Source organism: Acanthopagrus latus, chromosome 16, assembly GCF_904848185.1.
Source record: "Acanthopagrus latus isolate v.2019 chromosome 16, fAcaLat1.1, whole genome shotgun sequence".
Classification (NCBI taxonomy): domain Eukaryota; kingdom Metazoa; phylum Chordata; class Actinopteri; order Spariformes; family Sparidae; genus Acanthopagrus; species Acanthopagrus latus.
The window spans coordinates 597,501-609,897 of NC_051054.1; the positions used below are offsets into that span (position 1 = coordinate 597,501).

Genomic DNA, 12,397 nt, shown 5'->3' on the forward strand with positions numbered 1-12,397 from the left:
GCAGTGTGACCGCTGGCCATCCTCACCCTTCAGGTTGCGGGCGGCGCTGAAGGCCCGGATGTCTCCGACCTGGTACAGCGGGCCGTGGTTCCACCAGTTGGTGGCGGGAAGATCTCTGCAGCGAGGAGCCCGCAGGACGATGAGGACGGCTCCGCCCAACATCCCCAACCAGCCGAGCCAGAACACCACCAGCAGGGCCCAGCGGGTCCGCACCCAGCTGGAGGAGGACCAGAAGAACATGAAGTTAAGAGTGACATCATTGTGTTCTGAACAGCTGGAGATGATCCAACAGCTGGTCTGCTGCTGGCAACACGTCACTAACTGATCTGAGAACAGAATTATTAACATGAAGTCTTATTGCAGCAGCTGAGCTCAACACATGAACTGGACCCACAAGCAGAACCTCCTTTACAAGCACCATGTTGTTCAGAACCACAGTGATCCAGTCTGAACATCCACAGGTGCACTGCTAACAGGAAGTGCTAACAGGAAGTGCTAACAGCTGTTTCATGTGTAAATGTAGTTTATTTTTCTTCTTTTGTCTGTTGGTAGTTTTTCCATTTTAAAACATGACAGATGGTGACTGCATGTGTGTGTGCGTGTATACAGTGTGTGTGTGTGTGTGTGTGTGTGTGTGTGTGTGTGTGTGTATACAGTGTGTGTGTGTGTGTGTGTGTGTGTGTGTGTGTGTGTGTGTGTGTGTGTATACAGTGTGTGTGTGTGTGTGTGTGTGTGTGTGTGTGCGTGTGTGTGCGTGTGTATGTATACAGTGTGTGTGTGTGTATACAGTGTGTGTGTGTGTGTGTGTGTGTGTGTGTGTGTGTGTGTGTGTGTGTGTGTGTGTGTGTGCTCTCACCCCGGGGTCCCCGCCACCCTCAGCAGCTCCTCTTTGTTCAGTCCGGTGAACTTCTCCTCCTCCTCCTCTTCTTCTTCTTCGGGGATCTTCAGCTTCACGGATCCGTTCTTCTCGGCCTCAGCTCCGGCGGACGGAGCGTCCTCGGCCCGCTCTCCTCCTCCGGTCATCGGCTGCTTCTCCTGCTCCTCCTGGTCCAGGTCCGCCTCGCTCACATCGGCCTCCGTCGCGTCAGTATCCGCGGCGACCGGAGCGGGTTCGGCCGCAACCTCTGGTCCAGAATTCTGCGGCCCAGCATCCTCCGGGCCGGCAGCATCCAGCCCGGCAGCCGCCGGTCCAGCAGCATCCCTGGTCTCAGCATCCTTCAGATCCACGTTGGTCTCCTCCGTGTTCATACCGGACATGTTTCCCGTCAATGTACCGCGAATTTCCCCAACAAACCGGAGAGACACGAGCCTTTGTCTGAATCCCAGCTGTCTGTCTGTCTGTCTGTCTGCCTCCCGGTCCTCCTGTCTGTCTGTCTGTCGGTGGTCTCACTGTCTCACTGGCGCACTGCAGTCAATGCTGCGTTCAAAGCTATCGGAAATAAGGGAATCAGTCTCATGGTATCCATAAACGCACCACAGACACAAAATCTGAATGTAACTTCAACATGAAGACAGAAGAAGTTCAGCTTCCTCTGTGTCTTCACACTTTATACACAAATCACCCACAATAAATAAAATCCTCTTAAAAAGCATAAAAACATTAAACCAGTCGACACGTTCGTAACTTCTGCAGGAAGAATCATCTGTCGTCTCTGACGACATGTTTCATGTCGAGAACAAGAAAAACAGAATCATTCATTAAATAGATAAAAAGCCGAGCAGACAGATGAAAATAATACGGACAGACCCGCCGGTGACCCGACCCTCTCAGAACAGAACAGAACAGAACAGAATCCTGCAGGTCCACGGGCCGCCCAGGTGCATCAAGACAAGAAGCAGATCTGGTATTTGGACATTTTAATATTGAAATCTTTAAGCAGTTTTTAAACAAAAGATGATTATAATCAGAGAAATGCACCAAAAATAATAAAACGTACATGTAGAGACACGTTCACTGTGTCTGACGTCACCTGCAACCTCATTTCCTGACGTTTTCTGCCCATATAAGGTATCGAGGAACCACTGAATGTTTCTCTCCTCTGTGTGAATTCTTGCTTTAAGTGCAGGAGGGAATAAATCACATCTGTCAGAGTGAATCACAGCACAGAAATACTGTGTGTGTTGCTGTGAACGCTCCTCTGGTAGCAGATTAACCTGGTCTGAGCTCTGAGCTGACGTCTCCTTCCTCCACTTCTAAATTATTGAGGGATTATTAGCGGGATTATTATAACACTGATAAAAAAAAAGACTTAAAGTCTTTTTTAAAGAATTCACAGGATGTTACTGAACTAAACGTTTTCCTTCTACAGCTCTTAAAGATTTATATAAATGTATTTACACAGTATTTATTCCACATGGTGTCATCTCACTGTCTCCTGCATTTGTTTGGATTTAATTAGTCGGAACTTCATGATTTAACAACTTCATGATTTCAGCTGATCAGTCATCTGTGAACCAACACGATGTAGAACAATAAAACACTGAGCTGTAACGTTCTCAGCACGTGGCGAAGAATTAAATGTTTCAGGCGCAAAGATTTGTAAAGTTTCTGCATCAGATGCTTCTTCACAGAAGAAACATTTAAAAAGATATAAAGATATAACATTAAGATATTTAACATGTAGAAACAACGTCACAGAACAAAGTTAACATCATTGTGTCTTCATGGAGGCGAATCACACCTGTAGAGACTGAAGGTGTGACGCTGGGTCAGAGGTCAGAGGTCAGAGGTCTGTGTCACATAAATAAAGCATCAGAATGTTTGTCAGAACTGTTCAGAGATCAGATTATGTGTAAACATAATAATCAGGGAACTCTCTCTTCTTCTGAGACTTTCTCAGCAACAGCCGGCTCTGAGCGGCGCCGCCGTCTCTCCGTCTCGTCCTCGGCCCGTTTGCCGTCGCGTCTGTCTGAAAAGTTCCCCGCATCACGGCGGGCTGCTTGGCGGGAAGTCTCCCGAGGATCCGGGCCCGCTTCTCTTTGGCTCGGGCGTTGCGTACGGCCCGGTCCAGCTCCTTCAGCTGCTCGGTGGTGACACCTCCTCTCTTCTCCGTCAGCCACTGCTCCACGGTGCGGCCCAGCGGGTCGGTTCTGGAACAGAAGGTCTCTCTGACGGCTCGCAGGATGGTGTGGCCGTTGGCTTTGGTCTTCCTCTCTCCACACTGAAGACACACTCGGTCTTTTCGGCGAGGCAGGCTGCCGCCCACCAGCAGGACCTCCTGCTTCTTCTTGATCCTCCAGACGGTGGTCTTCGGCACGCCGCGCTCCTTCAGCCACTTCTCCAGCGTCTCGCCCTCGTCGGCCGCCTCCTCGCAGAAGACCAGGTCTCTGTAGACGAAGTGTCTGAGGTTCTGGACTGAGTCCCCACAGTGAGGGCAGGTGGAGCAGCTGCTCCCTGATGACCCAGAGCTGGACGTCTGATAATCCTCCTGACACGGAGGGGGCGAGGTGCCGGGCTCGGACGTCTCCGTCTGGTCCGAGTCGGACTCGTCTTTGACCCGTGGAACGGACTGGACGCAGGACGCTGCAATTCACAACAACATTATAATAACTGTAAATATAATTCCACCACTTACGAGACACGTAACATGAGCGTCACCCACCGAGCTGGTTCTCAGGAGTCAGAGGTTCCTGTCTGGGTTCTTCTTTCACCAGAACCCTCTGCTGGCTCTCAGAGGAGGTCTGGACCCTGCAGGACAGACACACTGAGTCATTCACGTCTTCATGTCCCGAGTGACTGACAGGACACATCGTCTCTGCCAGAACAACATCTGACGGAGGCTCGAGGGAAACACGAGCAGCATCGTCTTCTTGGTCCTGCGGGAACAAACGTCTTCAGCTGAGCTGCTGAGAGATCACTGAAGACAAAGAATCCCGGCTGAATACTGACGAGACACGTCGGCGCTTTGGACCGGAGATTAAACACAGACTCCAGAATTACAATGACATTTTTTAATGTCTTTAATCTCAAATGATTTCTGTCTCACCTCCACATGGTCGCCCTCGGCTCCTGTCGGCTGCTCAGCGTCTCTGTTGTGGCAGGCGGCTGATGGACCTCCAGGTCTGGACGGGACCAGGTGCTGGGCTGCGACGGCTCTGGCTGGTCTGGGTCGTCTTTGACCCGGGGAGGGACGTGGATCTGACAGGACGCTGCAAATGATGACATCCAAATAATCCAAACAGTAAGTCTCATATTGTCGTAAATGTTCTCTAAAGAACGAGGGAACAGCGTCAGCACGCTAACAGCTCCAGGCCTGAAACCTCCTGATGCTGCAGAACTCCAGAACTACTGGAAGAATCACAGACACAGATTCTGTTCGCTAGCTGCACTGCTAACTGAGCTAACTGAGCTAACTACCAATTTAACCTGGTGACGTGCTGCATGCACCTGTAACAGGACCGGCACCACCGGATCGGCTCTCAGGAGTCAGGGGTTCCTGTCCGGGTTCTTCTTTCACCAGAACCCTGTGCTGGCCCTCAGAGGAGGTCTGGACCCTGCAGGACAGACACACAGAGGCTCAAACTGGACCTCACACTTGGACTCAGAACACATGAGTCCAGAACTCAGAGATTCTATGAAAACACATGAATGACTTTTTAAACTGGAGTCAGACAGAATGTTCTGTTGAGCCCGAGCTGAGCCCAACTTTGACCCGAGACATTTTAAATGGCACATCTGGAGAATTCACCTGAGTACTGGATCAGAACCTCTCTGACAATGTTCTGACTCACTTAATTATCACTTATTATAAATATAAAGAAAACATCCTTCCTGTGTTGTTCAGCTGTGATGGTTCTGTGAGGCGACTCATGACTAGTTTCATTATTGAATCTTAAATAAAGTGGTTCTGACTGGACCTCCAGATGATGGGCCTCGGCACCCCTCTGTCCTCCAGCGTCTCTCCATCCTCTCCCAGCTGGTCTTCGTCCGAGCCGGAGTCCGGTTCATCTCCAGCAGCACCGCCGATCGTTACGGAAGTCTGCCGGTGAAATCAGGAACATCAGAAGCGTCTGAATCAGCAGGAACGCCGTCAGAGAGTGACGACGGTTTCAGTCTCCTGGATTTCTGACAGTTGTTGACTCGTCGATCAGAACCGATTCATGTATACAAACGGACACTGACACTCACCAGCATCTCTTCCTGTTTCTTCTTTAACCTCCAGACGGTTGTCCTTGACACGCCGCGGCCCATCAGCCACTTCTCCAGCGTCTCTCCCTCATCGGCCGCCTCCTCGCAGAAGATCTGGTCTCTGTAGACGAAGTGTCTGAGGTTCTGGACTGAGTCCCCACAGTGAGGGCAGGACCAGGTGCCGGGCTGGTCTGCGTCTGGGTCGTCTTTGATGCAGAGCTGGACGGGCCAGAACGCTGCAGCTGATGAGGAGAGACTCGTTAACACAGCAGATGTCATCAACATGGAAACAACAAGCAGCAAACACCCACCAGGGTCTTTCTGAGGAGTCACGGGTTCCTCTTTGGGTTCCTCTTTCAGAACCGCTCGTTCTCTGAGCTCCTCTCTTGGTTCCTCTCTAGCAGCCACACCGCGGCGTCTCTCAGAGGACGTCTGCCAGCTGCAGGAGAAAACAGACGTGGTCGGGATTCTACGAAAGCCCTGAGGGCCAAAAGAGGAACTGAGTGTTCTCTAGTGATCCAAGACAGAAGTGTGGAACCAGGTGAGACCCGGTTCTACTGAAACATTCTGTCTTTTTCTCCTGAAATAAAACAAACAAAGAAAAACTAAATGTTTTCCAGGTTTTCCAGGACGCCTGGGAGGAGACGATGTCCTGCTGTGTCTCATTTAAAGGAGCATTTCTGTAGTTTTATAGTGAGGAGAGAAAGATCTTCCCTGAGCCCATCAACCATCTTTGTTTATACCATTGTACTGTGTTTACATGTGGCGGACCCTGCCACCTCTCTATCCTTTTTGTCCTCTGAGGACAGTTTGTTTTATTACCTCATTAAAATTGTAAATATATAGATTCTGACTCTTGATGTCTGCTATAAAATGACACACTGCTCCTTTAAATAGTCCTTCACAGACACCTGAGACCTGCAGCGTCTCCTGGTCGACTCGAGTTATGACGCTGAACTTTCTGCACTACAGAAGTCCACTTAATGAAAAGATGCTACAGAGTTAAAGAGTTCTGGTTTACCTTGTGTAAGTGGATCGGAACATTTCTCAGTCCAGTCTGTGAGCTGAAGCCGGAGGCCGGGTTTCCTGTCCAAGTTCAAGTCTGACAAAAAGAAGACTATTAGTTTAGTAGTCGTCGACCCGACAGAAGCAACCTGAACTTCCAGAACTTCATATTTCTCCTCTTCAGTATCTCAGTCAGAAACAGAAACACTGTTGAAATGATCCAGTTCAAGTTCCAGTAAGATCAGGTTTGTTTTAATGATCCAGCTCGTTTCTCTGGAGTCTGAAGGTCCTGTGGTTTCACCTGTTCACCAGCAGAGGGCAGATTTACACCGAGCTGCTGTTCTGCAGACTGTAGAGGAACTCTGTCTGCCTGATGCAGTCAGGAGGCAACAACAACAACAACAGGAACAGTGTTTGTTCTAGTTGTTGTTCTAGTTGTTGTCGTGGTGCCATGCTGGTCTCTGATTGGCTGACAGAATACGACGCTGAACAAACTGTTTGTTCTCGGCTGCTTTAACACGAGTCTCCAAAAATCCTTCAGTCGAGGAGGATTTAAGAAATAAGAGTCCAATAAATAATCCTATAAATTAAAATCAATAAGTTTAAAATAAACATAAGATTCGATAGAAATAGAAACAATATGTGAGCAGGGTCGCTGCTGGTGGAGCTGCTGCACCGTCCCTCCACACCAGCAGGGGCAGCGTCTCCAGAGACACAGCCAATAAATCCAGAACCTGGGCCCATAAATCCAGAACCTGGGCCCCTTGATTTGGGATTTACAACCTGGTTTAATAGGCTGTCGGGTCCTTTCAGACGGGACACAGTATCACAGAGTAAAATTTAGTAAAATTCATTGAAAAGACTTTTTCTGTAAGATCAGTGACCTCATTGTTCCACAACCATCAGGTGAGACAGACACGTCCAGCCTCCTGAAATAAATCAGAGTGACGCCTCAAGTGTAACAGAAAATCTTGGAAAACTCACCTGTGCAGCCTGGACAGGAGAGGAGGTCCGACAGAGGAGCAGGGAGGTCTGAGGAGGTCTGAGGAGGTCTGAGGGTCCACAGAGGAGCAGGGAGGTCTGAGGAGGTCTGAGGGTCCACAGAGGAGCAGGGAGGTCTGAGGAGGTCTGAGGAGGTCTGAGGGTCCACAGAGGAGCAGGGAGGTCTGAGGAGGTCTGAGGAGGTCTGAGGGTCCACAGAGGAGCAGGGAGGTCTGAGGAGGTCTGAGGGTCCACAGAGGAGCAGGGAGGTCTGAGGAGGTCTGAGGAGGTCTGAGGGTCCACAGAGGAGCAGGGAGGTCTGAGGAGGTCTGAGGGTCCACAGAGGAGCAGGGAGGTCTGAGGAGGTCTGAGGGTCCACAGAGGAGCAGGAGAATAATCCGGGTCACAGTCACGGGACAGCTATTCGGACCTTTGCGCTTTTTGTCCGGAGATGGTCAAGTTGTGCTCCGGACCGTCTCAGGACGGACGGACCCGAATCCTCCGCTGAGTTGTTGTGGGCGCCATTTTGATTCGAACCCGGCTCAGACAGAAATCCTCCTCTGACGGAGGCTGCGAGCCTCAGACGGAGTTTCCTTCCAGCTCTGTGTCGCTGTCATGAGGCTGCTGGACCTCTCCGGGTCTCCTGTGGTCTCGGCCGTCCAGTTTCCGGGTCCAGTAGAACTCACTGCAGCTAACGTTCGTGTCGTTTCGTATTTTGTATGCGTGCATCTCCAAACGAAGAGTATAGAGGGAAGTCGAGAGCACTCCCTGTGTCTCTGAGTGAGGGACATCCGGCCGAACTCAGACGAAGCGGACCGCTGACAGACTATAAACACTGTGACGTCACCAAAGGGACTAATTCTCCCTTGAAAGCTTCTAGAAACATACATTAATGTTCAGATTAGTTGTTCTACGGAAAGATCGTGAACCGGAAGTCGCCGCCATGTTGTTTCTATCCCACGAAAACGGTAAAATAACAAAATGAGTAAAGCTGTGAACATGGCGGTCTGTTCTCTGTCCGCTCGTCTCTGAGCTGGTACAGAAACGTGTTTACTGACAGTTTACATCAGCCATGTCCAAACTGTTCCACAGGGGGCCGATGTGGCTGCAGGTTTTCTTTTCAACCAAGCAGCAGCACACCAGACCTGACTCATTTAATCAACTGATCTCAGTCTTCAGAAAGTTGATTGGTCAAACTGTGCTCTTGACTGGTTGGAACAAAAACCTGCAGCCACACGGCCCCTTGTGGAAGAGTTTGGACATGCCTGGTTTACATGAACAGTAACGGTTATTTCACCAGCCGGAGGTCTGACCACTGCTTCCTGCTTCACTACACGTCACCGGCCGTGTCGCCGCGCAGTGCATGCTGGGTGTTGTAGTTTTCTACCATTTGCGTAAAACGAGATGCCACAGCCCCCTTTTCTCTGTTTACTCAGGTCATTTAGCACCAGCTTCAAATGTGTGTGTGTCTTTCTACTGCAGAGACGGTTCAGAGTTTCTCTCCAGAGGTGAAATACTTATTTGAGGAGCCAGTAAAGAAAAAAACACCTCTGAGTTTACTGTAAGAGTTGTTCAAATTCTCCAAACGCCGAGGAAAGGCATCAAAAACCAATTAACAGTTGATTTGATTTGAAATCTCCTTCTAATAATGAGTTATGCCTTTCAGCTGCATGTGTAGCTCTGTTCAGGTTTATCAAGGAGTTTAGAGCGTTATTTGATGGTTAAATCACCTCATAAACTCGTATTTAATCAACAGTAATAGTAATAATGATCAACAGTATCACAAAGCCTATGTAATGTGAACCAGACGACCTTCTGTTGTGGTGAGACTCGAGTGTTCCAGCTGGCCAAAGAGCAGTTGTAAGAATGTTAATAGTGGATTAAAGATGATTATGATTCATGTAATTAGATGTGTTTCCATCAGGCACAACAAGAGGAGCAGGACGTGGGTCCTGAAGGAACACCTGGCCACCTCTGGACCTCCGTCTCCTCAGGACTCCTCGGGTCGTCTTCCATTCACGGCTTGTGTTTTTATCTGACTTTGGTTTTACCAGGAAGTTCCTCTGATCAAGATTTCTGTTAACAAGAGAGACCTGATGGAGGTCACGGCTGCACAACATAACATCAAGATAAATATGCAGAATATAAAACATGTTAGACGAAAAACATCAAGTCTCGTCTCCACTGGAGATAAATGTGTCCAAGTTCAGATCCGTTTGAAGTTATTTCATGACGAAGGTGCAGAGAATGAAAAATGTTCATCCCTAAATATGAAGCAAAGTTAATCTTTGATCAGAGACTGTTGACTGTCACCAGACTCCATTCAAAAAACACTAATTTCTGAGAGTTTCTGCATTCGGAGACACTTAATATACTTTGTGCAAATGTTATAAAGGTGATGGAATGTAACTGAGTACATCTACTCAAGTACAACGTTGAGGAACTTGTACTTTACCTGAGTGTTTCTATTTTCTGCTACTTTTTATCTCCACTCCACTACATTGTTGTGATAACTTTAGTTACTAGTTACTTTACAGATTACATGCTGCATCAGAGACAAAAGTAAATCATTTTTATATCCATTTATTTCATTAAAAACAAACAGTGACTCCAATAATAAGAAAGATGCTGAACATCAGATGCAGTGATGGGTCGACGCACAGCTCACAGTTTATGTGTAAAGTTTACTTTGAAGAACATTTGATATCAGATACTTTCAGACTTTTACTGAAGCAGGACCTCTGAGTAGTTTGTTCAACAGTGGTGAAAGGCACCAAATGAAACTATTGTTACTGAGTCAACTTGTGGATTTGTGTTTGAACATTGTTGGACACGTTTGATAATGTAAGAACACAACTCAGCAACACAAAGAACAAAATAGGAGTCCATTTAGACATCTGAATGCATTAATCTGACAGATTATATCTTTAAATCAAGCTGAACTAAGTGATGATTCCATTTAATTTCTGACCAAATGAAGTCAGAGGAAATCATCACATCATCAGTTCAGTTTGAAGGAAAACAAGATGAACGGTGACACCTGCTGGCAGAAAGCAGCTCCAGCAGGAGCTCCAGAACATCAGAACTGCCTCAACACGGACTTCAGAAGCTCCACAGGTCGACTTCAGGGTCACATTCAGCTGAAGTCACTGATGAAAATATGTTTTCAGTTATAAAACTACAGTTTTAAAGGAGCTCTGTGTAGTTTTACAATATTAAAGAGGTAATCATACAAACCTTTTATTCCATCAGTGAATAAACCAGCTGTTCTCAGAGGAAAATAAGGAAGTAATGCAGTTTACATGTTTGTCTTTCAAGCTGCAGGCTGGAGTTCTGACGATAAAGTGGACTTAGAACATCTGAATGATACAGCACCCAGATCAGTCCTTCTAAGCCCCGCCCACAGAGGAGGAGCCTGCTGTGCACGGCAGACTTGAAACCACGGTAACCGAGGAAGCCGGATAAACAAGATGGCGCCTTCAAAACAACAACAGAAGCCCTGATTGTTCTATTTCTGATCAATACAACTAAATTACAGTGAGAGCGCCTCATGCAGATCACTGTAGATATCCAGAGTAACAATCAATATTCCTCACATCGCTGTAGACGAGTTGCCAGGTGATCATTCAGGTGATCATCATCACCTGCTGCCTCTCTGAAGCATGAGTGACGTTATTTCTCTGAACCAGTTCAACCACTCCAGAGCTACTGAACACAAACTAACGTTATTATAACTGCTGCTCACTATAAGACACTTTAGCTAACCAGCAGCCATAAACACAGAGCTAAACACTGGAGTTAGCATACAAGCTAACAAGCTAGATTTAGCAACAAGCTACATAGCTCGACTACAGCATCTTAGGGTGATATGAGCTATTATGAGTATTACTGTAACCGCCATCTTGGCCTTGTGGTTAACACACAGAGTGAAACATATATCCAGCAGGTTCTTACCTGTCCAGCAGAAAAGTCCTGACAGACCCGCAGCTCCTCCACCTCTGAAAAGACGCTGTGATATTTATCCTGGTTTTCTCTCTGGCTCGGTCCACTTCTTTGTTTTTACTCTTCTTTTCTACTTCAGTCTTCTTATTTCTTCTCTTTGAGGTGGACAATGGTGGGGCATTCTTCAGCTCTGTTGTTGTCTGTGCTCCGCCATTGTTGTTTTTTTAAACCAGGAAAACACCAAAACACTAGACAAAGTCTGTGGTCAGGCATGTCAACACAGCTGACTGAATCTACACCATTTATCTTGGCGATACACTTCCTGTAGAATGAATGAGGCGGGCGCAGCAGCTCTGTACAGGTACACCATTTAATAGTTATTATAGACATTTTATATACAGTTGTATTCTGCTATGTGGTACAATCTTTAAAATCTGATGTTTCATTGTTTGTAAATCAAAAAAAAAAAAAAAAAAAAAACTTACAAAACTCATCAAAACTCGCAAACTGATCAGACCTTTTTTTTTTTCCTTTTTTGGAAGACTAGAAAAAATACTTTTATTGTATTAATCATGCATTACACAAACAAAAGTCTTTAGTTACACAGTAAGTCTTAGCGTGGTGAAAAGAAAAATAAAGATTTGTTGGTTGTGATCGATGAGGAGCCGCCCGCGTTACAAATCCCTTCAGTTCAAAATATTAAATTAAAACAAACCACAACATGAAATCAAACAGCCAATCAGCTGGCAGCTTTGTTTTCGCCTTCTGATTGGACAGTTCCTCCTGGAGCGCAAAACCGGTTCTTTATAAGGACGGGTTTAAAAACCGTCTCGTGATATAAATAAACTGTTGAAGCTGTGATGGAGAGAAGTCTGGTGCTCTCCAGGTGAAGAGAAAACTCACACAGTGATATGAACAGGAGGAGGAAGAGGAAGAGGAGGAGCAGGAAGAGGAAGAAGGGGAGGAAGAGGAAGAAGAGGAGCTGAGGCGTTCCAGCAGCTTCTGCATCAACGAGACTGACTAATAAAAATGGCAGGAGGTGTAATATTACACCGACAGGAGTCGTGCTACATTCAGGTCACCTGGGAATTTAAAACCTTCATCACTGCCGATCTCCTGGTTTTGATTCTAAAAATCACAAAATTCAGATTTTTTTGTTTGCTGACGAATTGTTTATCTGCATTTTTCCATTTATTTTTATTAACTAACAGTCAAAAATGTTGTTTGTTTTTATCTCTCCATATAAATAATCAATTTGTCCCACATGGCCTGAATGCAGCTGTTTAGGTTTCTTTCATAATCAATAACACAGATGATCCTCAGCTTGTGTGAAGCTACAAA

General features: G+C 46.8%; 2 protein-coding genes and 1 long non-coding RNA gene across 3 annotated transcripts in view; 1 reads left to right on the forward strand and 2 right to left on the reverse strand.

Annotated features, from left to right (window-relative positions):
• The window catches only part of LOC119004298 (4F2 cell-surface antigen heavy chain-like), a 6,929-nt gene extending 5,522 nt beyond the window's left edge, over nucleotides 1-1,407 (reverse strand). The window contains exons 1-2 of the mRNA XM_037071092.1: nucleotides 857-1,407; nucleotides 27-217 (exon numbers count right to left, since the gene is read on the reverse strand). Coding sequence (XP_036926987.1) covers nucleotides 27-217; nucleotides 857-1,257 — 592 coding nt within the window. The 5' untranslated portion in view covers nucleotides 1,258-1,407. The remainder of the gene's footprint in view (nucleotides 1-26; nucleotides 218-856) is intronic.
• Nucleotides 1,408-1,842: 435 nt separating this feature from the next.
• Nucleotides 1,843-6,224, reverse strand: LOC119004299. Its single transcript, XM_037071093.1, has 8 exons — nucleotides 6,150-6,224; nucleotides 5,440-5,608; nucleotides 5,129-5,370; nucleotides 4,858-4,979; nucleotides 4,388-4,494; nucleotides 3,987-4,149; nucleotides 3,603-3,688; nucleotides 1,843-3,523 (listed from the first exon to the last, which is right to left on the reverse strand). Exons 3-8 carry the CDS (start codon nucleotides 5,189-5,191, stop codon nucleotides 2,787-2,789), a joined length of 1,278 nt encoding a protein of 425 aa, XP_036926988.1. The 5' UTR covers nucleotides 5,192-5,370; nucleotides 5,440-5,608; nucleotides 6,150-6,224; the 3' UTR covers nucleotides 1,843-2,786.
• A 17-nt stretch (nucleotides 6,225-6,241) lies between these two features.
• LOC119004301 lies at nucleotides 6,242-9,340 on the forward strand. The gene is made up of 2 exons (XR_005070176.1): nucleotides 6,242-7,039; nucleotides 9,039-9,340. It is a non-coding gene; the product is annotated as an uncharacterized LOC119004301 (long non-coding RNA).
• Nucleotides 9,341-12,397: the final 3,057 nt, after the last annotated feature.